Below are 21,313 nucleotides of genomic sequence, written 5' to 3' on the forward strand. Positions count from 1 at the left end.
AATTAAATTTTATCGTGAATAATATGCGCATGAAATATTGCGTTATAAAATTGGTTTTCCGGAGCAGCAACCCACCAGAGAATCTGGGTGCACTGCGAAGGTGAGGCTGAGGAAGACAAACGAGCCTCTGTTTTGATAACTATGGTCTCCAGTGCTACCGGTCCGGACTAACTTTGCGCATGGGGGTAGAGTTGCAGTTGCACGTGCAGTGTAGTTTATATTTGCACGTGGCCATTTGGGAGAATGCTGCTACTGATGCTGCAAAAGATGATGCAGATTATTCAAATTCTTCAAACACTTTATGTTGGATTAACATTGAATTAAAGGTTTACTGGGCAGATTATCTTGGAGCAACAGTAAAAGATTATAACATGTTTCTTTTTCCTTTATTCCAGGAGTGAGTTCCCGCTGTCGATGGGGCAATGGCACACCATAAAGGTTTCCAGGACATCTCGGTTAGCAGTGTTAAAGGTAATACAGTTTTAATTTGCGATGTTCCCATTTAAATATGATCATGAATTAAAAATTAATTTCAAAATGAAACCCAAGTACCAGCTGTACAACCGAAAGATTACAAATAAACCAGTCGAGGAAATCGAGTGGAATAATTCGATTAAATCATATCTCTTGAATGAATAAATACCAAAACCAAAACCAAAACCAAAACCAAAACCAAAACCAAAACCAAAACCAAAACCAAAACCAAAACCAAAACCAAAACCAAAACCAAAACCAAAACCAAAACCAAAACCAAAACCAAAACCAAAACCAAAACCAAAACCAAAACCAAACCAAAACCAAAACCAAAACCAAAACCAAAACCAAAACCAAAACCAAAACCAAACCAAAACCAAAACCAAAACCAAAACCAAACCAAAACCAAAACCAAAACCAAAACCAAAACCAAAACCAAAACCAAAACCAAAACCAAAACCAAAACCAAAACCAAAACCAAAACCAAAACCAAAACCAAAACCAAAACCAAAACCAAAACCAAAACCAAAACCAAAACCAAAACCAAAACCAAAACCAAAACCAAAACCAAAACCAAAACCAAAACCAAACCAAAACCAAAACCAAACCAAAACCAAAACCAAAACCAAAACCAAAACCAAAACCAAAACCAAAACCAAAACCAAAACCAAACCAAAACCAAAACCAAAACCAAAACCAAAACCAAAACCAAAACCAAAACCAAAACCAAAACCAAAACCAAAACCAAAACCAAAACCAAAACCAAAACCAAAACCAAAACCAAAACCAAAACCAAAACCAAAACCAAAACCAAAACCAAAACCAAAACCAAAACCAAAACCAAACCCCAGTTTTCAAAATGACGAATTTGTTTTTCAACTACATAAAATTGTTGTTCAAATTAATCCAACAAAACTAATAATAATTCCTTACAAAACATACCTCAGCTTCTCAAAATGCCGGCACTACCACACAAACTCGATTTCCCCCTTTCCGCATTGCAGATCGATCAGCTGCCGGAAGTGATGACGGTCTCGCCGAACGGATTCTGGCATCTGTCGCTGCCGCACAGCCTGTACCTGGGCGGGGTGCACAACATCCACACGCTGCCGATGAGCCTCCGGGACAAGGGCTCCTTCGCCGGGTGTGTGCAAAAGGTAAGCTTCAAGAAGAAGGATGGAAGATTTTGCGCCGAGTAGGAAGTAGGATTAAGTGGTACTTTGAAATTGTTTTTTTGTTAAAAAAAATGTATCAATCTATTTGTAGATTTAAACTAAAATGTATTAAATTAAATCAAGGTATCGTATTAAATTTTACATTATTTTCCTCCAAAGCGCTTGATGTCTTGATTTTTATTGCTTTGATAAATGTACTGTGAAAATGGCAAAAGGGTGGGAATCACAGGAGGGTTGAGGAAGGCTGGCATCAGAGAAAAAGAGGGGCGTCCTGACACCCTCCAAAACAAAACCCCCAGCACAGGCGGAAGATGGCTTGTTTTTATTGTTCCCGTGGTCCAGGGATTCCAGAAGAAGAGAGGTTGATGCTGCCGGCATCGCACGTTGGCGGGAAGGTTTTATGACTCTGTTCCGGAGGATTGAACGACGACGTGACGTTCAAGAAGACGACCGAGGGCATGTAACAAAATGCAATTATTCCACGTCACAAACCACAGAAAACGCCGCAGAAGGTCTGCCAAGGTGTGGGGGAGTGGGCGTGGGCGATAGGATGGCAACAGTTATCAAATTTGTTGCTAATTTTACGAGAATCGGGCTATTTTAATTTCCCTTTTAACCTTGCTTATCCTCCGATTTACGGTCATTAAACCGTTACGCTCGCCTCCCTTCGGGAGGGATGGAGAATGGATTTGCGTAGTGATTTGGCTCGGACATGGAGGGTTGGGGATTGGGAGTAGAGTGGGATAATGCTTGAAATTAAATTTGATCGTGAATTGCAACAATTTAGTTTATCGATTGTTGCATGTAACAGGAAAGCAGACTGCTGTCGTCTTGTCTTTAATTTGATAAAAAAAAAACTAACTTAATCCACCTTTGTGGTTGGTGCCTTCTTCACTTTTTACCAACAATGAGTGATATGCGATATGATGGGTTTGGACACAAATTTTGTCAAGAATTTCGTCTAATTTTGTTTAGATCCGGAAAAAATACACACATATCACTTAACGGCAAATAACTGAGGACAGGGTTGCCAGTTCTTCAATGTTTAAATGAAAAAATGTGTTCTAAATGGAAAAAATACCCTTCTAGGTTATTGAAAATTCAAAAAGTACAGTCATCCCGAACGGTTCAAAAAATCATAGAAAATCAATAATTGAACATAACGATTTGCTTTTAACTTCATGTGAAAGCTTTTCTTGCGATCTTTCGATTAATGTATAAAATGACTGTAACTTTGAAGCTTTATATCCAGATTTTAAAGAAATACATTGACCCTTCAAGTCCACAAATTCGGAAAACTTTTTTTTCTTGCGAATATAAACAAACTTTTTTTGTAAAATTCATCAAAAAAGGTCGAACCAAAAAGGTTTGCACTGCCCCGGTTTTGATTCGTTCAGCTGCCTCGGTTCAGCACGGTCCAGTGCATAACTGAAGCACAGAGGTTATGGGATTTTGGCTATATGGGAGACATTGCCTGTAGTCGTATTAAAAATCATACTAACATCAAAAAATTATATTGTTTTGAATCGGGATGATGGCAGCTATCCATTGTTAAAATAGTTACATAAAATTTTCACAATAATATGTATTTTTCCTGTATTCTGAAAATGCAATGTTTCTCGAAAAAATACTCAAAATTATTTTTATTGCAATATGGGTTTCAAATGATCGGGATTTTTGATGCTTTTTTTGAAAATACACCCAAAGGAAATATATATCTCAAAATCTGCAACAGTGGATTTGCTGCAGAAAATGTCACATTTTATAACATTTTTTGCAGCAAGCCCGTAGATCATTTTTGCCCGCGTGTAAACATATCAGCGATCTGCAGTTCTCACCAACACATATAAAGCTGGCCCGTCCAAGATCAACACACCAAAGAGAAGAATATGTTGGTGCTCTTTCACTCACATTTCATCAAGCGTCCATGGCGCGGTGGTAGCGTGTCGGACCAATAACCAAGAAGTTGGTAGTTCAACCCTCGTTCTGTTAAGGTTTTTTTTTGTGAAATACAACCAAAAAGCCGTCGGTAATGTCGATAATTGTCGATAACGGGCAAAAATGTCACACCCCTATATCGCAAAAAATGCATGAGGACAGTTTTCATGCAGATTCTGATACACTTTCATGCCGCCATGCATCACAATCATGCGACCGCCGTTTGGGTGTACTAAAAAATTTCACAAAACAACGTATTTTAAAAATACAAAAAAAAATATTTCTTTACAATATGGGTATCAAACGATCGGGATTTTTTAGTATATTTCGATAGTTATAATACACATTTTTGAAAATACTCCAATTTTTCCCAAAACTACGTATTCCTGAAAAAAATTACTCAAAATATCTTTTTATCACAATATTGGTATAAAATGATCGGATTTTTAATACATTTCGAATGTATAACAACGTTTTTGAAAATTTTCAATTTTTTTTACTAAATAACATCAGAAAACTAGGTATTTTCGAATAAATACTCAAAGTTTCATTTTAGTTTCAAATGATTTGGATTTTTTTCCATACATTTCAAACTCAATTTTTTCACAAACTACGTATTTTTGAAAAAAAATATACTCAAAATTTCAGTTTTACACAACATGGGTATCAAATGATCGAGATATTTTAATAAATCTCGAAAGCTGTTACAGTTTTTTTTAAAAAATAAAAATATTAACAAAGCTACGTTTTTTTCTAGAAAATACTCAAAATTTGAAAATTTATTACATTCGAAATGTTTGAAAAAAAACCGATCATTTGTTACCAAACTGAAATTTTGAGTATTTTTTCGAAAATACGTAGTTTTGTGAAAATTTTGCGAATTTTCAAAAAAAAATTGACAATGCAAATGTATGAAAAAGTTCCGATCATTTTATACCCATATTGCAAAAATCTGAAATTTTGAGCATTTTTTTCTAAAATACGTAGTTTTGTTAAAATGTTGTTACATCCGAAATGTATTAAAAAATCCCAAACATTTGATACCAATATTGCTAAATACTGAAATTTTGTGTTTTTTTTTTTAAATATGTAGTTTAGTGAAAATTTTCTGTATTTTTTAAATTTGTGATTATTTTATTCGAATTTTATGAAAAAATCCAATTATATGATACCTATATTGCAAAAAATCAAATTTTAGAACATGTTTTTTTTTACGATTTCTGAGATCACACTCTGCGCATTGCATTTCAATTATAGGTATTAGTATGGAAAACCCCTTTTCCATAATTTGAATTTTTCATTTTGATTTTTCACTAAAGTTTTCAAACCAACACAATAGCATTATAATTGATAAACATCTCTGAAACTTTCCCGCACCTGTCAAAAGATACAGCGTGCTCAAAACTTGTCTAAAACGTGATTTCCGAGCAAAAAATGTTCCGAATTTGTGGGTTTCAAGGGTCAATGTTTTCTTTAAAAACTTGAAAAAAATCAGTCGGTCGATACATCAACCGAAAGATCACACAAAAAAAACCATGAAGGTAAAAGCAAACCATTAAGTTCAATAGAAATGTCGATTTTCTATGATTTTTTTTAACATTAGCCAATCGGAAGACTGTTCCAAATATGTGGGATGACTGTAATTGAAAATTAAATTCCTTCATTTAACTAATTTATTTTCTATATTTTTTCTTCATCCCCTCAACCCACAGGTCGACATCAACGACCGCACCATCGCGATCATCTCGGAGGCGCTCGGCGGCTCGAACGTGGAGAACTGTCCGCACGCGTGCGTCGCCCGGCCGTGCGGCCCGCTGGCCAAGTGCGTCCCGAACCTGGACAGCTACGAGTGCCAGTGCAACCCGCAGAACAAGCAGTGCAACAAGGCGGAGGAGCTGCCCCCGGAGGTCATCGAGGCGCCGGCGACTTCGAAGCAGCGGGTGAGAGTGGAGGAGAAGCAGCGTGTGACGCGAAGGTATGAGATGGAAGAGTACGAGGATGAGGAGGATGATGAGAGAACGACGACGGTGGCACCGACGACGCAGGTGACGAAGAGTGGTTCGGGGGAGAGCTCGGAGGATGAGTACTATTACTATGAGTACGATGATGAGGATTCGGGAACGCCGGAGGTTAGGAAGGATGATGTTGTGGTGAAGGAAAGTGAGAAGATAGTGCTGAAAGTGGAGAGGAAGAAGGAAGAACCGGAAGTTACGACCAGTGCAGAAATCGATTATGAAGACAAGGGTCAAGTCGGGGCAAAGAGCTCAGCCGAAGATGGTCAAAGTTATAACTCGGAGGAGGACGGTGACAGTGATGACGATGATTATGATGACGAGGGGAGCAACTTGGTGGAGAGTGAGCCAAAGAAGAATTACCAGAAGAAAGTGGAAAAACTGTCATCTTTTGATAAGAAACCGCGGAAATTTTCCACTGTAAACAAGGTGGACGTCAGCGGTAGCAGTGGTGTCGCAAATGACGCTCAAGACGACGCCGGATACAATCAAGATTACGATCGCAACGGTGACAGAATACCGTACCGTCCGGATCTGCTGGTGAGAAAGGCGGAAAAGGAGCAGCCACAACCGCGAAGTGGTCGGGGGAAGCAGAGACGGCCGGAACCGGAGCGCGATAGCGACATTGATGAAATATTAATCGAAGAGATGAGTAGAATAATGAAAAACAAGGACGAGGACGATGTCGGTGAAGAAGACGACGCGGGAGATGTTACGGATGTGTCGGTGGACGACAATAGCTGGAGCTACGGAATGGGTGACGAGGAGCTACGCCACGCTGGGGCCTCGATTGGACCGGCTTCACTGGACGACACCCCAGAACAAAACCTGATTGAGGATGAGGAAGAGAACAACGACGGCGACGGTGACGACGACGACGACGACGATGAAAAGAACAAACCTAACCTAGAAAAAAGTGCACCACCCACCGAGGAGAGCAGCCTTCTCCAACAACAACAACAGAAAGAAAGGGAAAAGCAAGTCCTCGAACAGGAACAGCACGAAGACGAGGTGGTCCGGAAAGCGGAAGCGGCGGCGGTGGCGACCAAGTACAAGGGCAAGTACTTCCGAAGGCGCTATCAGGGGGCCTGCTTCACCGGTACGGAAAGTTACTTCCACTACAGCGACGCGGAAACGATGCGCCGGGTGATAAGCTACGAGATTGATTTGAACCTGCGCTTCAAGACGCACTCGGCGAACGGGTTGATCCTGTGGACAGGACGGCACAGTGCGCTCGAAGGGGATGATTTCCTGTCGCTGGGCGTAGAGAATGGGTGAGTAGAAGATTGATTGGATTGGGTGGGAGTTTAGGGGAAAGGATTACTGGATGAGAGCTTATGTGGAGCGACTCTGTGTGTTATTTTTCCATTATCAAGTATTGCTGGATAGCAGATTTGATGGATATTATCGCGACAGATTGAGTTTCTATAACTGGGCAGAACTAGGTCAGTCGGTTGATATATCGTTAGATAACGAAATTACAATCCCTTTCAACTCAGTAACTGAATCTGAACCATAACATTCATAGAGCGTTTTTTAGGGGCATGCATGTATTTTTATATTTACAATTTTTGAAGTCCATCCCAAATGATTCCTATTCTACATTTTTTTTTCAAGCTGACTACCAACATCGGGCGGCAAATCAATCTCGTCCCATAATCTAGATTTAAATTTCCACAAACTTGATGCCCATTTGAAAAGCGAAGGCGTCCTACCGAAAAAGGCCATCTGCAATCTTTTCCACCCACGTGGCCCGGGTAGAGCACACTCTAGTCTGGCTATGACTAACGGTGATGATTCCCCCCCGACCTCAATGAAATCTGCCATGCTGGCCATCCGGCTGATGATGGGTCGGTGTTCTCCATCCCCACCACCTCACTGGTCTACTCAAACACACCTGCTGTTGCCGTTTTTTCTGCCCCTACCCGGTAGCCAATTCTGGAAACATCAGTCCGTCAGATTTTATGAACCGCACCGTTCGATAACGTGATTTGAATGAGCAAATGTTTAAATATACCCAGTAAAGTCTGTGTGGTACGAATGCTGCCTGGCTCGTTTCAGTTGAACAACTTTTCTTGGAAATTATCTAGTGCCTCTGCCATTTCAAAGCATAAGTTTGATCATCAAATTGGCTGGAAGGGATCTATTTATTTACTTATAATTACTAAAGTGTATGAACTTCTATTTGTGATAGTGCATAAACTTCTTTGGTTTCTTCCTAAATAAATCAAAAACAATATCATTGCCACTACACGGTTTTTTTTTTTTGTTAAGTTGGAAGGTGGAAAATTCAAAGGATTTTTTTTCTAATATCTATTATATGATATAATATAACCTCAACTTGACCTGACCTTTTTGGGAATGAAACCTCGATATTTCTGCCCATGAGTAACAATGAGACCATAAAAAAATGTTGTATGTGTGGTGTGTGTGTGTGCAACCAACCAAACGGGACCACGCGGTCGCTTCTTACAAATTGAGTTGTTTCCATGTATTTTTAGCTCTCATTCTATACATGCAAATAACTCGCATAGGCATTTGGAAGGTGTTAGCTCTGCCGAGCTTCGGTGACCCATTTCTACGCTGGCTAGCCGAGCGCGAGGTACTTCAGCTTTGTCGACAAGCCCCGCCCTGAAGAACGTTTGGACCAATCAGATTCAAACGTTATTTAGAACTTCCGAACCCTTGTCAAATGGACAAGGACCCAGCGCGTATATAGTTGATGGTGGTAACAGTATTCCTAATTCCAGTAATAGCTCACCAAGTCGCGATGGCCTAGTGGTTAGCATTTTTGCTTACCAATCCAAAGGACGGGGGATCGAACCCCGACTCGAGCGACTTTGATTTTTCGTACATGTTCAGAGTTTCAAGATTTATATTTCCTATACTTTCTCGTTGGGAGCAGATGGGAATCGAACCCATGACCATTCGCTTACAAAGCGAACACCGTAACCAGTCAGCCACGGCCGCTCCACCATAAAAAAATGTTGTATGAACATTCAAAAATCTGTATCTTTTGAAGGAATTTTTTGATCGATTTGGTATCTTCGGCAAAGTTGTAGGTATGGATATGGACTACACTGAAAAAATGATACACGTTAAAAAAAATTGGTGATTTTTTATTTAACTTTTTGTCACTAAAACTTGATTTGCCAAAAATAGTGTTTATTTTTTTTTTTTTTTCATTTTCTTATATGTTTAAGAGGACATCAAATGCCAACTTTTCAGAAATTTCTATGTTGTGCAAAAAATCATTGACCGAGTTATAAATTTTTGAATTACAGTCGACTCTCTGGCTGTCGATCTTCTCGATATCAATAATGCCCCATGTACCGATGAATTCTTCAGTCCCTTCAAACTGCATACTTCGATTGTCTTTATTCCTCGATATTTTCTCTTGCTTGAAGGATCTCTTCCTCGACGGTCCCTTGGATTCTATTTGCTTTAAATATCTATTCCGGTTGTCAATAATTTTACTTTCTCATGGCTTGCATAGACATTTTTCTTTGAGAAACGAAGCTTTGAAGGGTATTTGACATTTATTTGTTTTTGTTTGCTGAGCGTTGCCATGATTCTTTCCTATAGCTGGTCAGCAAGAAAAAACAAATTTCAATCGAGTCTTCATTTTGCATCGTTCTGTAAACTGATGATTCTCTTCCTCGACGGTCCCTTGGATATTGACAACCAGAGAGTCGACTGTAGTACTGATTTTTTCAAAAAATCGGTCGCAAAAAATTTTCAACTTCATTTTTCGATATAAAATCAAATTTGCAATCAAAAAGTACTTGAGTGAAATTTTGATAAAGTTCATCGTTTTCAAGTTAAATCCATTTTTAGGTTACTTTTTTGAAAAAAGTCGCAGTTTTTAATTTTTTAACATAAGTGCACATGTTTGCCACTTCTGAAAAAAATATTTTTGAAAATCTGAGTAAATTGTCTATATTTTGTTTTTTTGAACTTTCTTGATACGACCCTTAGTTGCTGATATATTGCCATGCAAAAGTTAAAAAACATGAAAATTTATGTTTTCCAAGTCTCACCCAAACAACCCACCATTTTCTAATGTCGATATTTTAATCAAGACTTACATTTCAAAAGGGATAAACATACAGTATTACGCCCTTTTTAAATGTTTATCTTGGTTTAAAAATTTTAGAAATATTTTTTTCGAAGAGATCGGAAAATTTCCCAAATGTTTCATATTTTGACATTGCAAATCGGACCATTAGTTGCTGAGATATCGACATTAGAAAATGGTGGGTTGTTTGGGTGAGACTTGGAAAACATCAATGTTCCTTTTTTAAACTTTTGCATGGCAATATCTCAGCAAATAAGGGTCATATCAACAAAGTTTAAAAAAGCAAAATATAGACATTATATTCAGCTTTTTAAAAATATTTTTTTCAAGGATGGGCAATCATGTGCAGTAATTTTTAAAAATGAAAAACTGCGACTATTTTCATAAAAGTCCCCTGAAAATGGATTTAACTTGAAAACGGTGCACTTTATCTAAATTTCATTAAAGTACTTTTCGATTGCAAATTTGATTTTACATCGTAAAATGAAGTTGAAAAATTTTTGCGACCAATTTTTCGATTTTTTGAAACAATCAGTATTGATTCAAAAATTTATAACTCTGTCAAAGATTTTTTGCATAACCAGGAAATTTCTGAAAAGTTGGCATTTGATGTCCTCTAAAACATATCAAAAACGAAAAAAAAAGAAAAATAGCATTTTTTGCAAATCAAGTTTAAGTGACAAAAAGTTAAATAAAAAATCACCAAATTTTTTTTTACCGTGTATCATTTTTTTTCTAGCGTAGTTCATATCCATACCTACAACTTTGCCGAAGACGCCGATAAAAAAATTCCTTCAAAAGAAAGAGATTTTTGAATTTTCATGCATCATTTTTGTATGGACAGCTGCCAAATTTGTATGGAAAATTATATGGACAAACTTATGATGCAAAATGGCTACTTTGGTTATACCGAAGATACCAAAAAAGTTTCAGCCGGATTAAAATATATAAAAATTAAAATTGAAGAAAAAAGACCGATTTCATAGAGAATAAATCTTCATTAAACTTTTCAAAATCAATTGAAATCTTTTAAAACATGAACTGGAAGTGATTTTTGGCATATTTATTGAGTTTTAGTTTCACTTAATCAGAAATATTAAGTTATTTGGTATCAATATATGGATTTTACAAAATTTATTTTTTTGTCTAACTTTTGTGAATTAATGTTAAAAGTTGATAAAATTGCTAAAATATGTTCAAGGCAAGTCACCTGCAATGAAACAGTACAAAAACTTGATGTTTTACTAAAAAAATGATTTTAGTATGATGTTTTATTGTTCCCCAGCTGTCTCATTGTTCCTGCCAAATGCGTCTACAATGAGACAGTTGAAGAACTCTGGCTGTAGACCTCAGATCGACCTCATATTTTAGTCAATGTTAGAACACATTTAGAGAAAGAAAATGTAATAAAAAGCTCATTAATAGAAAATATAAAAACGTTTCTTAATCCACCATTAGGTGGGTGGTGCCTTCCTCACATTTACAAAGTAATAACGAAAAAAAGTTTGTGAAAAAAATATATACCTGATACAGACTTTTCCAGAAAACATGCAGACTCTCATTTGAAGCAATATGGTAACCGGGCGTTTCGCATCTGGCGCGACTCTCGCACGTAAACAAAAATACCCGGCCTTTTGAGGTTATGCAAAAAATCACCCTTTTTTGTATCTACAAAAATGTTTTTCTTGGCATAACTTTTTAATATTTAACTAAACAAAATAAAATTTAATAGGGTCTTAGGGGACCCCAAAACGAACAGAATAAGGCGGATCCAAAATCGGTTCAGACAGTTCTGAGATAATCGTGTGGAAAAAATCGTGTCTACACACATCCCCACAGACATTTGTTCAGAATTTGATTCTGGGTCGATAGGTATACGTGAAGGTATATCTAGGAGGTGTATTTAAGAAGTTCATTTTTCGAGTGATTTTATAGCCTTGCCTCAATGAGGTGAGGAAGGCAAAAATATAGAAAATGATAAAAATATTAAAATTGATGAAACTTATTAACCTTGTTTCATTGATGGCTACCCTACCCTACGTAAATATTTAAATAGCTGTAAATTTTGAGTGAATTTTCTGATCAATTTGGTGTCTTCGGCAAAGTTGTAGGTATTGTTGAGAAACTATTAAGAAAAAAATAGGTGTACAGAAAAAAATTGCCAACACATTTTTACAGAAAATCTCAAAAAATGTAATCTTTTTTGTTGTTAAAAGATTGTTTTATTGAAAAGTAAAATATAAATTACCGTCAGTGGGGGTGACATTGGGTCTGGGGGGTGAGATTGGGTCAAAGTGATTTTTTACGGATTTTACCATTTCTCAGGTACTTCTCAATGAAACTAAATTCTGTTAATAGGGTTGTGCAAGGGACATCTTGAGATAACTTTGCTGAAAAAATCCCGTTCCTAGAACAAATCCTGTCATTTTAGCAGCTGTCTAAAATTGAAGTACGTTTTTGGCCAAAAATGACCTCTCGAAAAATCAACTCTTTAAAAATTTTGTTGGAATTGATCAAAAGTACCCAAATGTTTTAAAAACTCTACTTCCAACATTTTAGCATGTCAATACGATTCCCTCGAACAAGAAACACTGTTGGATGACTTGTTTTTACCATATCTTTGTATTTGAGCATCATTTTAGTTTCATTTGACCCAATGTAACCCCCTATAAGGGGTGAGATTGAGTCAATTTTCAAACGATTGCCATTTAAGGTAGAGTCCATCAAATTACACCATATTTTGAGAAAATGTTCATAAACTATCTAAGAACAATTCTACGATAAAAGATTTTGTGTTATTTTAATTGTTTTTGTTATTAAGAAATTACGAGAGGTGTATCGGTTTTTGACCCATAGTCACCCCTACTGACGGTATTTGTAATAGTGCGCCACTTACGAGATATAATGAAGTTTGACTTTGAGAAAAAGTTATCAATTTTCCTACTTTAAGTCTTAAATTTTAAATTTGTTAATTTGTAAACCAAAATGCATCATTGTCACCACCCCTTAAAAATATTCCCAAATATTAGAAAGCATTTTTTTTTAAACATTAGAAATTTTATTGCAAAACTACAAAAATCGATTGATAATTACTCAGAATTCAACTCACAATTTTACAATTAATACCAAATAAAGACTTTTTGATCCCTCTACATTTTGTTTGAATTTCTCTCAGAAAACGGCTGATTTTGACCATTTTTATTTTTGTATTTTATTAGGCTCAAACTTTGTGGGGGCCTTCCCTATGACTAAAGAAGAAAGCCATTTTGTGTCATTGGTTCACCCATACAAGTCTCCATACAATTTTGGCAGCTGTCCTTACATAAATGGCACGTAAACAATCGAAAATCAGTAACTTTGCAGGAATTTTATAATCAACTAGGTGTTTTGGCAAAATTGAAGGTATCGTGTAGGTAGGAATACTCAGAAAAAATTATACACGGGAAACATAAAATTCTCGATTTTTGTTTAACTTCAGAAAAAATCAATTTCCCATTATTTGAATTTCAAGATTGATTCAGAGGACTAAAACCCACAACTTTTAAGCCATAGAGAAGCATGATCAAAAAAATTCCGCCGAGTTATTCATTTTTGAAAAAAGTGTTTTTTTTTTAAATCAAAATTTTATACAATTTGTTGCCCAAATTTTTGAAAAGTTGGCATTTGATGACCTTTAAAAAATATCTTTAAAAAACTAAAGATAGTATTTTTTGCATGTCAAGATTTGGTGAAAAAAAAATAAAATTAAAAGTTACCGGAAATTTTTTTACCATGTATATTTTTTCCAGTGTAGTCCTAATCCATACCTAAAACATAGCCCAAGACCAGTGATCCCCGTGCACCGCGTTCAACCGCGTTCTCTGTTTTCTGTACTCGATCAAACACCAGCACCGCGTGTGCACGCGCACAAGCAAACCTAAACTCTGCCGTGTACAGTCTGTACGCGCACACGAACCTCGAGTTTAAAACCGAACCCCGTGCAAGCCGACGACGCAGAAAAGAGACAAAAATAGTTCCCTCACGCTCCCTCTGCTGTAAAGCGGTGTTTCATTCTCCGCTGCAGTCACACTACAGTGTATGCCACAGAGAGAGTGAGAAGCAGTCATTTTTTCGTCTCTTTACACGCTCTTCGCTCGCACGGCGTTGTACCCGAGGTGTGCACCCCGTGTTTACACCGCGTGTAAACTTGAGTGCGCCGTGCGGGGAGAACTCGAACATGGTAGCCTGGTGTGTTTGAGGTTCATCTGCACTGAAAACTTGTACGGCGTGTACGGCGTGCGCGCGTTTCGGGAAGACTGGCCAAGACACTAAATCGGACAGTTGCCAAATGTGTATGGAAAATTATATGGACAAAACAATGATGCAAAAAGTTTCAGCCTGATTAAAAAATACAAATAAATAATCGAATGGCCGAAATCTCAGAGCATTGCTCTTTTGTTCTATTATGTTGCCTTAATGTCCCAACAAAATATTTTATGAACTATTGTCTTGCAGATGGAAGATCCAAATAAGATAAATAAACAACTGAATAAGCTTAACGCTAAAATGTTTTAAGCCATAAAACCTTTACAAAATTGTCTCCCGTGTTCATCTTTCGATTTTCTTTTCTCTCCCCACAGCTACCTTCACCTGCGATACAATCTGGGCTCCGGCGAAATTAATATCAAATATATCTCAACCAAAGTCAGTGACGGCCTGTGGCACCGCGTGAGAGCTCTAAGGTAAGTGTGAGAGGAAGAATCGCCCCGAAAATAAACATTTCATTTTTACATCCGTTCTGACCCGTTGTCTGTCTGTGTGTGTGATACCTGGGGAAGGTCAGAGACGATGACGGTGGGACCGGATGTGCGACGATTTTCGCTGTTTGCTTCCGGTTGGCCGCACCAAGGACGACGACAACGGGGACGGGGTGACATTGACCAGAATGGGAACTTTTTTTCCGTGCCAGTTGCAGAAGCTCGTCGCACACACAAAGTTGCGGAAAGATGAGGGAAATTATCATAAAAATAATCAGGAAAGAAAATCTCTTTTTGGGGCTAACCTTTTCCTTTCCTACTTTTTTTTCTGCCTTGCCTTTGTCGGTGGAGTTTGGAAGATATTCATGGTCGAACGGATGGTTGAATGGTGTGGGTGGCTGAATTTGGCACCGGAGATGATCGGGATTTTCGGGGAATCCTGGCTGGGAAGACCACGGCACGTGGACGGAATTTTTTGTCTAGGGTGTGAGATTTAAGAGAGTTATTAAATTCCGGGCAGGAAAAATAACTCAAATGACTGGCAAGGTTTGGAGTTTAGGAATCCTTGTAGAAATAATTAAAGAGGTTTCGCAACAAGTTATTTTCGTAAGAATCATATTTTCATATCAGTGAAATCTAGAGTTTTTTTAAAAGGTAAACAATATGGGTGATTCCATACCCTTGTGCCTTTTTCTCTTTGTAATTCTAAATTAAACAAAAAAAGATGTGTAAAGTGATAAATTAAACAACTTGTTCGAAGAAAGATGTCAGTCAAACCGATTCTAAAATAGTTACACCCTGCCTTGCGACATTTCACCCGGGTCAACCGCTGTGAAATTTAATATTTAAATTCTTCCAACACATTCCCATCATCGTTTAAATACGTTCGCTCTAGGTCACCACGCAAGGAAAATAATTGGAATATTACGCTGCTCTGCTTCATAGTTACCCATCCATCGAAGGCCAGGGTGTCACGTCCTTGCCGTCTGTCCTCATCGTCGTCGTTTCGTGGATCACGTTCCGTGACACGTTTCACCAAGCTTCTCACGAAAGCTGCTCGAAATGGTTCCACGTTTTAAGCTCCTCCTGCGTCATCTTTTACCGTGCCGTACGATAGACTAACGAAGAAAGCTATTTTCCATGAATTATAAATCAATCAATCAATCACGATCGTTTTTTTGCAAGCGACACGGGGTCTTGTTAAAGTTTTCCTACCACCACGGTCGTGGAGTCGAAGCCGACTTATCTTCAACAGCTTTGTATTTCAAAGTCGGATATTTTTGATGAGTTGGAAACGGATTTGCTTTATTTCGAGTACACAGAAAAAAGACAATTACTGAAATTGTGAATTGTATTCAGTACAACCACAAAGGATATTATTCATCAGGGCTGTGGAGTCGGAGTCGGAGTCGGAGCCGGAGTCGGTGGAGTCGGGTCTTTTTGGGACCTGGAGTCGGAGTCGGAGTCGGAGTCGTCAAAACTCGAACATTTGAAATCGGAGTCGGAGCCGGAGTCGGCTAAATTTGATGAGCTGGAGTCGGAGTCGGAGTCAGAGCCAAAGATTTCTGATAACCCGGAGTCGGAGTCGGAGCCGGAGTTATCTTAAATTCAACAAAAAATATGTTTTTATTGTGCAGTATTTCCTATGTAACAGCTTAATTTACAAAACACCTTATATTTTTAATTGATTTATCAGATGCCATTATGTATTTGAAGCTTTTTATTGTGATTGAAAAGCTCTAATTGTGTTATTACACTATAATCACTTAATGATAACCTCTTACCCAAGTATGTAGTATCATCATTCAAAAAATAATAAAAAAAAAAAATTGGTTATGTAGTCAGACTATATTTATGTTCCCTTTCAATTCAAATTTGACCAAATTTCATTCAGTTATTTCTGAAAAAAGTACACACAAATTCATCTTTTACCCCTATAGTGAATGTCTTAGTGGTTTTAAGTTATATCATTTTTTAGGAAAAAATTACGAGGTAGGGTAGAGTAGTCATCAATGAGACACGGGGAACAATGATAAAATGGCTCTCACAAGTCGTAGTTTCAACCAATCAGGCTCATAATTTGAGGAAAGGTGTGTCTTCTGGATACACTTCTGCCATAATAGTGGCGTTGGTTGTGGACGCTCCCTTGCAAAGTTATGCATAAATGTTTAATTTTGGGGTGTAAAAGTAAATTATGACTGAAAATTACATTTTCGCTCATAGGCTGCCAATAACACAAAAACTAATATTTATCCAAATTTCTTTCGTCATTTCATGGGCATGAGTTGGGCTACAATGGCCTTTCATTAGATTTGACCAAAATTATGAATATACCCAGAATCCAGGGCTGTCTCATTGTTCCCCACTCTTTGCAGCCCATGGGTAACAATGAGACACTTTGATTTTTCTTCATTAAACTTTTCAAAATCTAGGGAAATCTTTCAAAATATGAATTGGAAGTGATTTTTGGCATATTTATTGAGGTTTGACTTCATTTAGCCAAAAATATAAAGTTATTTGGTATAAATAAATGGATTTTACTAAATTTATTTACTTTTTAGTATAACTTTTGTTAATTAAAGTTTCAAGTTGGCAAAATTGCTTTAAAATGTTGAAGGTAAGTCACCTGCAATGGAACAATACAAAAACATGATGTTTTACTAGAAAAGTATAAAAGTATTGATTTTCGTAGAGTGTCTCATTGTTCCCCACCTGTCTCATTGTTCCTGCCAAGTGCGTCTACAATGAGACAGTTTGATAGCTCTGGCTGTAGAGGTCGGATCGATCTCATATTTTGATCAATGTTAGAACACATTAAAAGAAAGAAAATGCAACAAAAAGCTCATTAAAACATGCTGATGAAAAAAATACAAAAATCGTTGAAAGTTGAAAACCAAAAGTGTCTCATTGATGACTACCCTACCCTACATAAAAAGATTATAAATAGTAATCACTGTTTTTGCAGATCGAAATAAAATCACTGACAGTTTAACTTTTGTAACAAATAATCAACGATAATAACAAACTGAGTACAAGAAAATCAAAGTGTTGCATTTAAAATAATTTAAACTAACAAAAAATGTTAAAAGAAATTGCAACAAATTTGAAATAATCATTGATTGTTGATGTTGATGTTGATTTTAGGTAAACTATTTTGATAGCGTTGCAAATTATCGTTGAACAAATCTCAAGAATTCAGTACAAAAATGAACTAATAATAAAAATTATAGAACAAAATATAGGATTTTAATTAATTTTTCAAATATTATAAATAAAAAACCCAGAATCAAAATATTATCAACTGGTACGAATTTTCTCATACTGTATGTCTTACGCCAATATGACGGAAGGTTATAATTATTGTAAATCAATGAACCTTATAAAAATGAAATATTTGTGACCTAGAAAATATTTTACTTGTGGATATTTGTTTTTATTATATTTTATGTTTTTTCATATATTTTGATGGAGGCGCAAGATCATCCAAAAAGCTTCGTTTCAGGTGAAGATTTACGAAGTATCGTGCACCTCCTTTTTAAAGTATATAAAATTTTAAAATCAAAATCAATTAAAAATTTCCAGGTTAAAATATTTTCCATGCCACAGATATTTGAAAAGGACATGTTAAGCATCCTTTCCACGAAGAAATTGTTTAGATTCATTGATTTGCAATGACCGAGCCACGTAGCCCAGTGGTAATGCTTCCGCCTCGTAAGCGGTAGATCGGGGTTCGAATTCCGGCTCGGACCAACACAACTGGTGATCTTTTCCCTTCTGGAATCGATTGCTTAGTAAAGGGAAGGTAGTGTATCGTCACAAACTGGACCTTATCACGACACCTTAGGGAGGCGACCTATGGAATGTTATCATTAACCCTAACATGTTAACATTAAGTTGAGAATGAAACTGCCACTGAATCCGCTTAACATTAAGTAAACATTAAGTTGAGAATGAAACTGCCACTGAATCCGCTTTTTAAATGCCGGCCCCAATACTCTTCAAGGGTGTTCCCCTCAGGAACTGGGAAAGATTTACTTTTTATTGATTTGCAATAATAATCTCCTTCAGCCATGGCGTGATGTCCACGTACGTCTTAAAAAAAACAAAAAAAAAAAAACAAAAAAAAAGTTTCGTTTAAAATTGTCATTTAAAAAACAAGGTGCATGTCACTGTGCTTCTTACAAATGTCAGCCTTAAAGTTAGCAAATTGAATTTTCATGTTCAATAGATCATTAAGGCCAGGTTTCTTTTAGTTATTCATTCAAAAATAACAATTTAATATTTAAATTTATTAGCTTTGAAAAAAATATTTTCAAATTTGAGGTTAAGCAAGTAAATCCAAATTTACTTACAAAACTGTTCTTCTCAAAATGCCTCTAAAACTGAAGATATTTTTTGATTTCTGTTTCCATAACGTATAAAACTTATAATCTAGAAACTTTTTTCCGTTTATTTACTTTACATTACTTTTACTTAACTTATTTTTCTTGAGAAAAACATGACGCTTAGAGAGTATTTAAATAATGCTATTTATCAATGTTTTAAAAATTATTAACTAATAATAGATAACTAACTTTTGAAACATTTAAAAACATGTGGAGTCGGAGTCGGAGTCGGAGCCAACCATTTGTTGAAAGCTGGAGTCGGAGTCGGAGTCGGAGTCGGCTAGAGTTGGTAGGCCGGAGTCGGAGTCGGAGTCGGAGCCAACCATTTGTTCAAAGCCGGAGCCGGAGTCGGAGTCGGAGTCAGCTAATCTGAGAAAGCCGGAGTCGGAGTCGGAGTCGGAGTCGTTTGAAATATGACCCGACTCCGCAGCCCTGTTATTCATGAGAATTGACTTTTTTCCGTGTAGCTACAGTCAAAAGCATTGAATCATCAGAAGACGGAGTTAGAGTCGGAGTCGAAGTCAGAGCTGCTTCAAAAGACCCGACTCCCCAACTCTGTTAAAAGTTAAATATATTTAAAAAAAAATATCAGTATATTAAATTTTTAACGACAACCAAAAAAAATATGCCTAAAGTTCACGTAAACTATTTACTTCTCTTTGACCAATAACAGGAATTCGCAAGAGGGCACGCTGAAGGTGGACGGTGGAAAGCCAATCACCAGGAGGTCGCCTGGGAAGCTGCGGCAGCTGAACACTGATACCGGGCTGTATGTGGGTGAGTAAAAAACATTCGGTGTTTATACCCGTGATTTAATTAAATATAAGAATTACAAAATACGGTTGCAAAAGGTAAATGTTAAATTTTGAAGAATAAAAAAAATATATTATTTTAGTGAAATTTACTATGTCTAATGATAGGGGATCCATATTCCGGAAGTTGCTCCCAGTGACCATCGGTAACCAGATTCATATTGTCCTTGTAGGGTCAGAGGTTGCCAGCATGACCTTGTTTGTTCAAAACTGTTTTTTTACCATAACAGGAAAAGTATTGAGGGTACCCTGGACTCGGTTCTGTATTGACCATAGCAGGTTGGAACCAATTTTGAAAGGTCACAGGTTTTAATTGCAAAAAATAACCCTTATCTTTTATTTGAGACCTTGAATATCCTGGTCTCGAGTTTTTAACAAGTTTTAACAAATAAATTAAATATTGCTGATTTCATGGACTTAAAACTGAACCATAGGAACCGCGTTTAAATTTCACACATAAAATTTAATATTGAGCAAATCTTACCCAAAACAGGAATTTTTCTGGTACTTTTGTACCCGACCATCTCTGATTTCAATAAAACTTTTGCCATTTTTGTGTATATGGAGTAGTGTATCCCAAAAAAGGCGATTCAGCGAAAACTCGGGCTCACCTGGATTTCGATAGGTTTTTTGGATTTGCAATTTACTGAAAAATTGTTTGTTTTCATAAACAATATCATATTTTGTTCTAAAACCTTGAGAAATTAGTTCAAATCGTTCCGTATTTCCCTTCAAATCATAGTTAGTAGTCCTTCCAATGATGCTTTTTTTTTATTAAATTTATATTTATTCAAATTTCTTTTCCATATACATTCATTCAGTTAAAATATTATTGAGTGTCCAATTATAAACGATGACTTTTCACCTCAATTTTAAATACTAGCAACTTTCATTTATTCATGAAATATTGTAGCTTTCGCTATTCAGTGACTTCCAATGATGTTCTGTATTCATATTGGCCCAGGAAGTCGTCATTTTTCATTATTGGCAGCATGTTCTAGAAAGTTGTGCGAAATTAACTAAAACTCATTGTAGAAAACAAAGAAAAAAAATAAAAAATGTTTAGATTGAGTTACACACATTTTTCTAAAACGAGCTGCAAAAAACTTCAAAGAGATCTTTTTTTTTCTTTTTTTGATATGCATAGAAAACACTTAAAAATTATTCAAAAAAATATTTTTTATATATGAATTGTTTGATAAACTTATCAACTCCAAAACCCTTACACATTTCATGTTAAATTTATCGTCAGACCATTTTTACAATCAATTGTTTAAAAAAGTGCGTTTAGGGAGACTTGATCCCTGCATTTTTACAGTCTGTTTACTGGAATCAGCCTCAAGATTAATTAATTGGGCTGGGTTTTCATAAATAGTTTCCTTTAGTATAGTTGTACATAACTTACTGCAGTTTGAACCTTTTTTCAAAAGTTTTGTAAACAAAAATTTCCAGCTTTTGTAAACATGCTTTATTTTGGTCTAAAATAGTAGTTTATGCAACAAGTTGCAAAAAGAGGATTTTTTCAGCACGAGTCGTACATTTAACGAAGAATGCTGAAAAAATCAAGTTTTGCAACGAGTTCCATACAACATTTTTTGCAATTTCGAGAAACACCCATTGAGTGAAATTTTATGTCAAATTTTCATGTATTTTGTCAATAAATCGTTTGAATTAAAAAAATGTTGAAAAGTGTTACTTTTCGA

The 21,313-nt window shown here is 36.4% G+C and overlaps 1 protein-coding gene across 1 annotated transcript in view; it reads left to right on the forward strand.

The window, feature by feature from the left end:
* Positions 1 to 21,313, forward strand: part of LOC6037148 (pikachurin) — a gene marked incomplete at its 5' end in the record, with an annotated part of 226,670 nt that overhangs the window by 182,439 nt on the left and 22,918 nt on the right. The window contains 5 exons of the mRNA XM_038261273.1: positions 396 to 471; positions 1,479 to 1,631; positions 5,300 to 6,873; positions 14,297 to 14,398; positions 19,472 to 19,575. Of these exons, the coding sequence (XP_038117201.1) occupies positions 396 to 471; positions 1,479 to 1,631; positions 5,300 to 6,873; positions 14,297 to 14,398; positions 19,472 to 19,575 (2,009 nt within the window). The remainder of the gene's footprint in view (positions 1 to 395; positions 472 to 1,478; positions 1,632 to 5,299; positions 6,874 to 14,296; positions 14,399 to 19,471; positions 19,576 to 21,313) is intronic.

The sequence above is a fragment of the Culex quinquefasciatus genome, chromosome 3 (assembly GCF_015732765.1).
Source record: "Culex quinquefasciatus strain JHB chromosome 3, VPISU_Cqui_1.0_pri_paternal, whole genome shotgun sequence".
In the NCBI taxonomy this organism is placed as follows: Eukaryota; Metazoa; Arthropoda; class Insecta; order Diptera; family Culicidae; genus Culex; species Culex quinquefasciatus.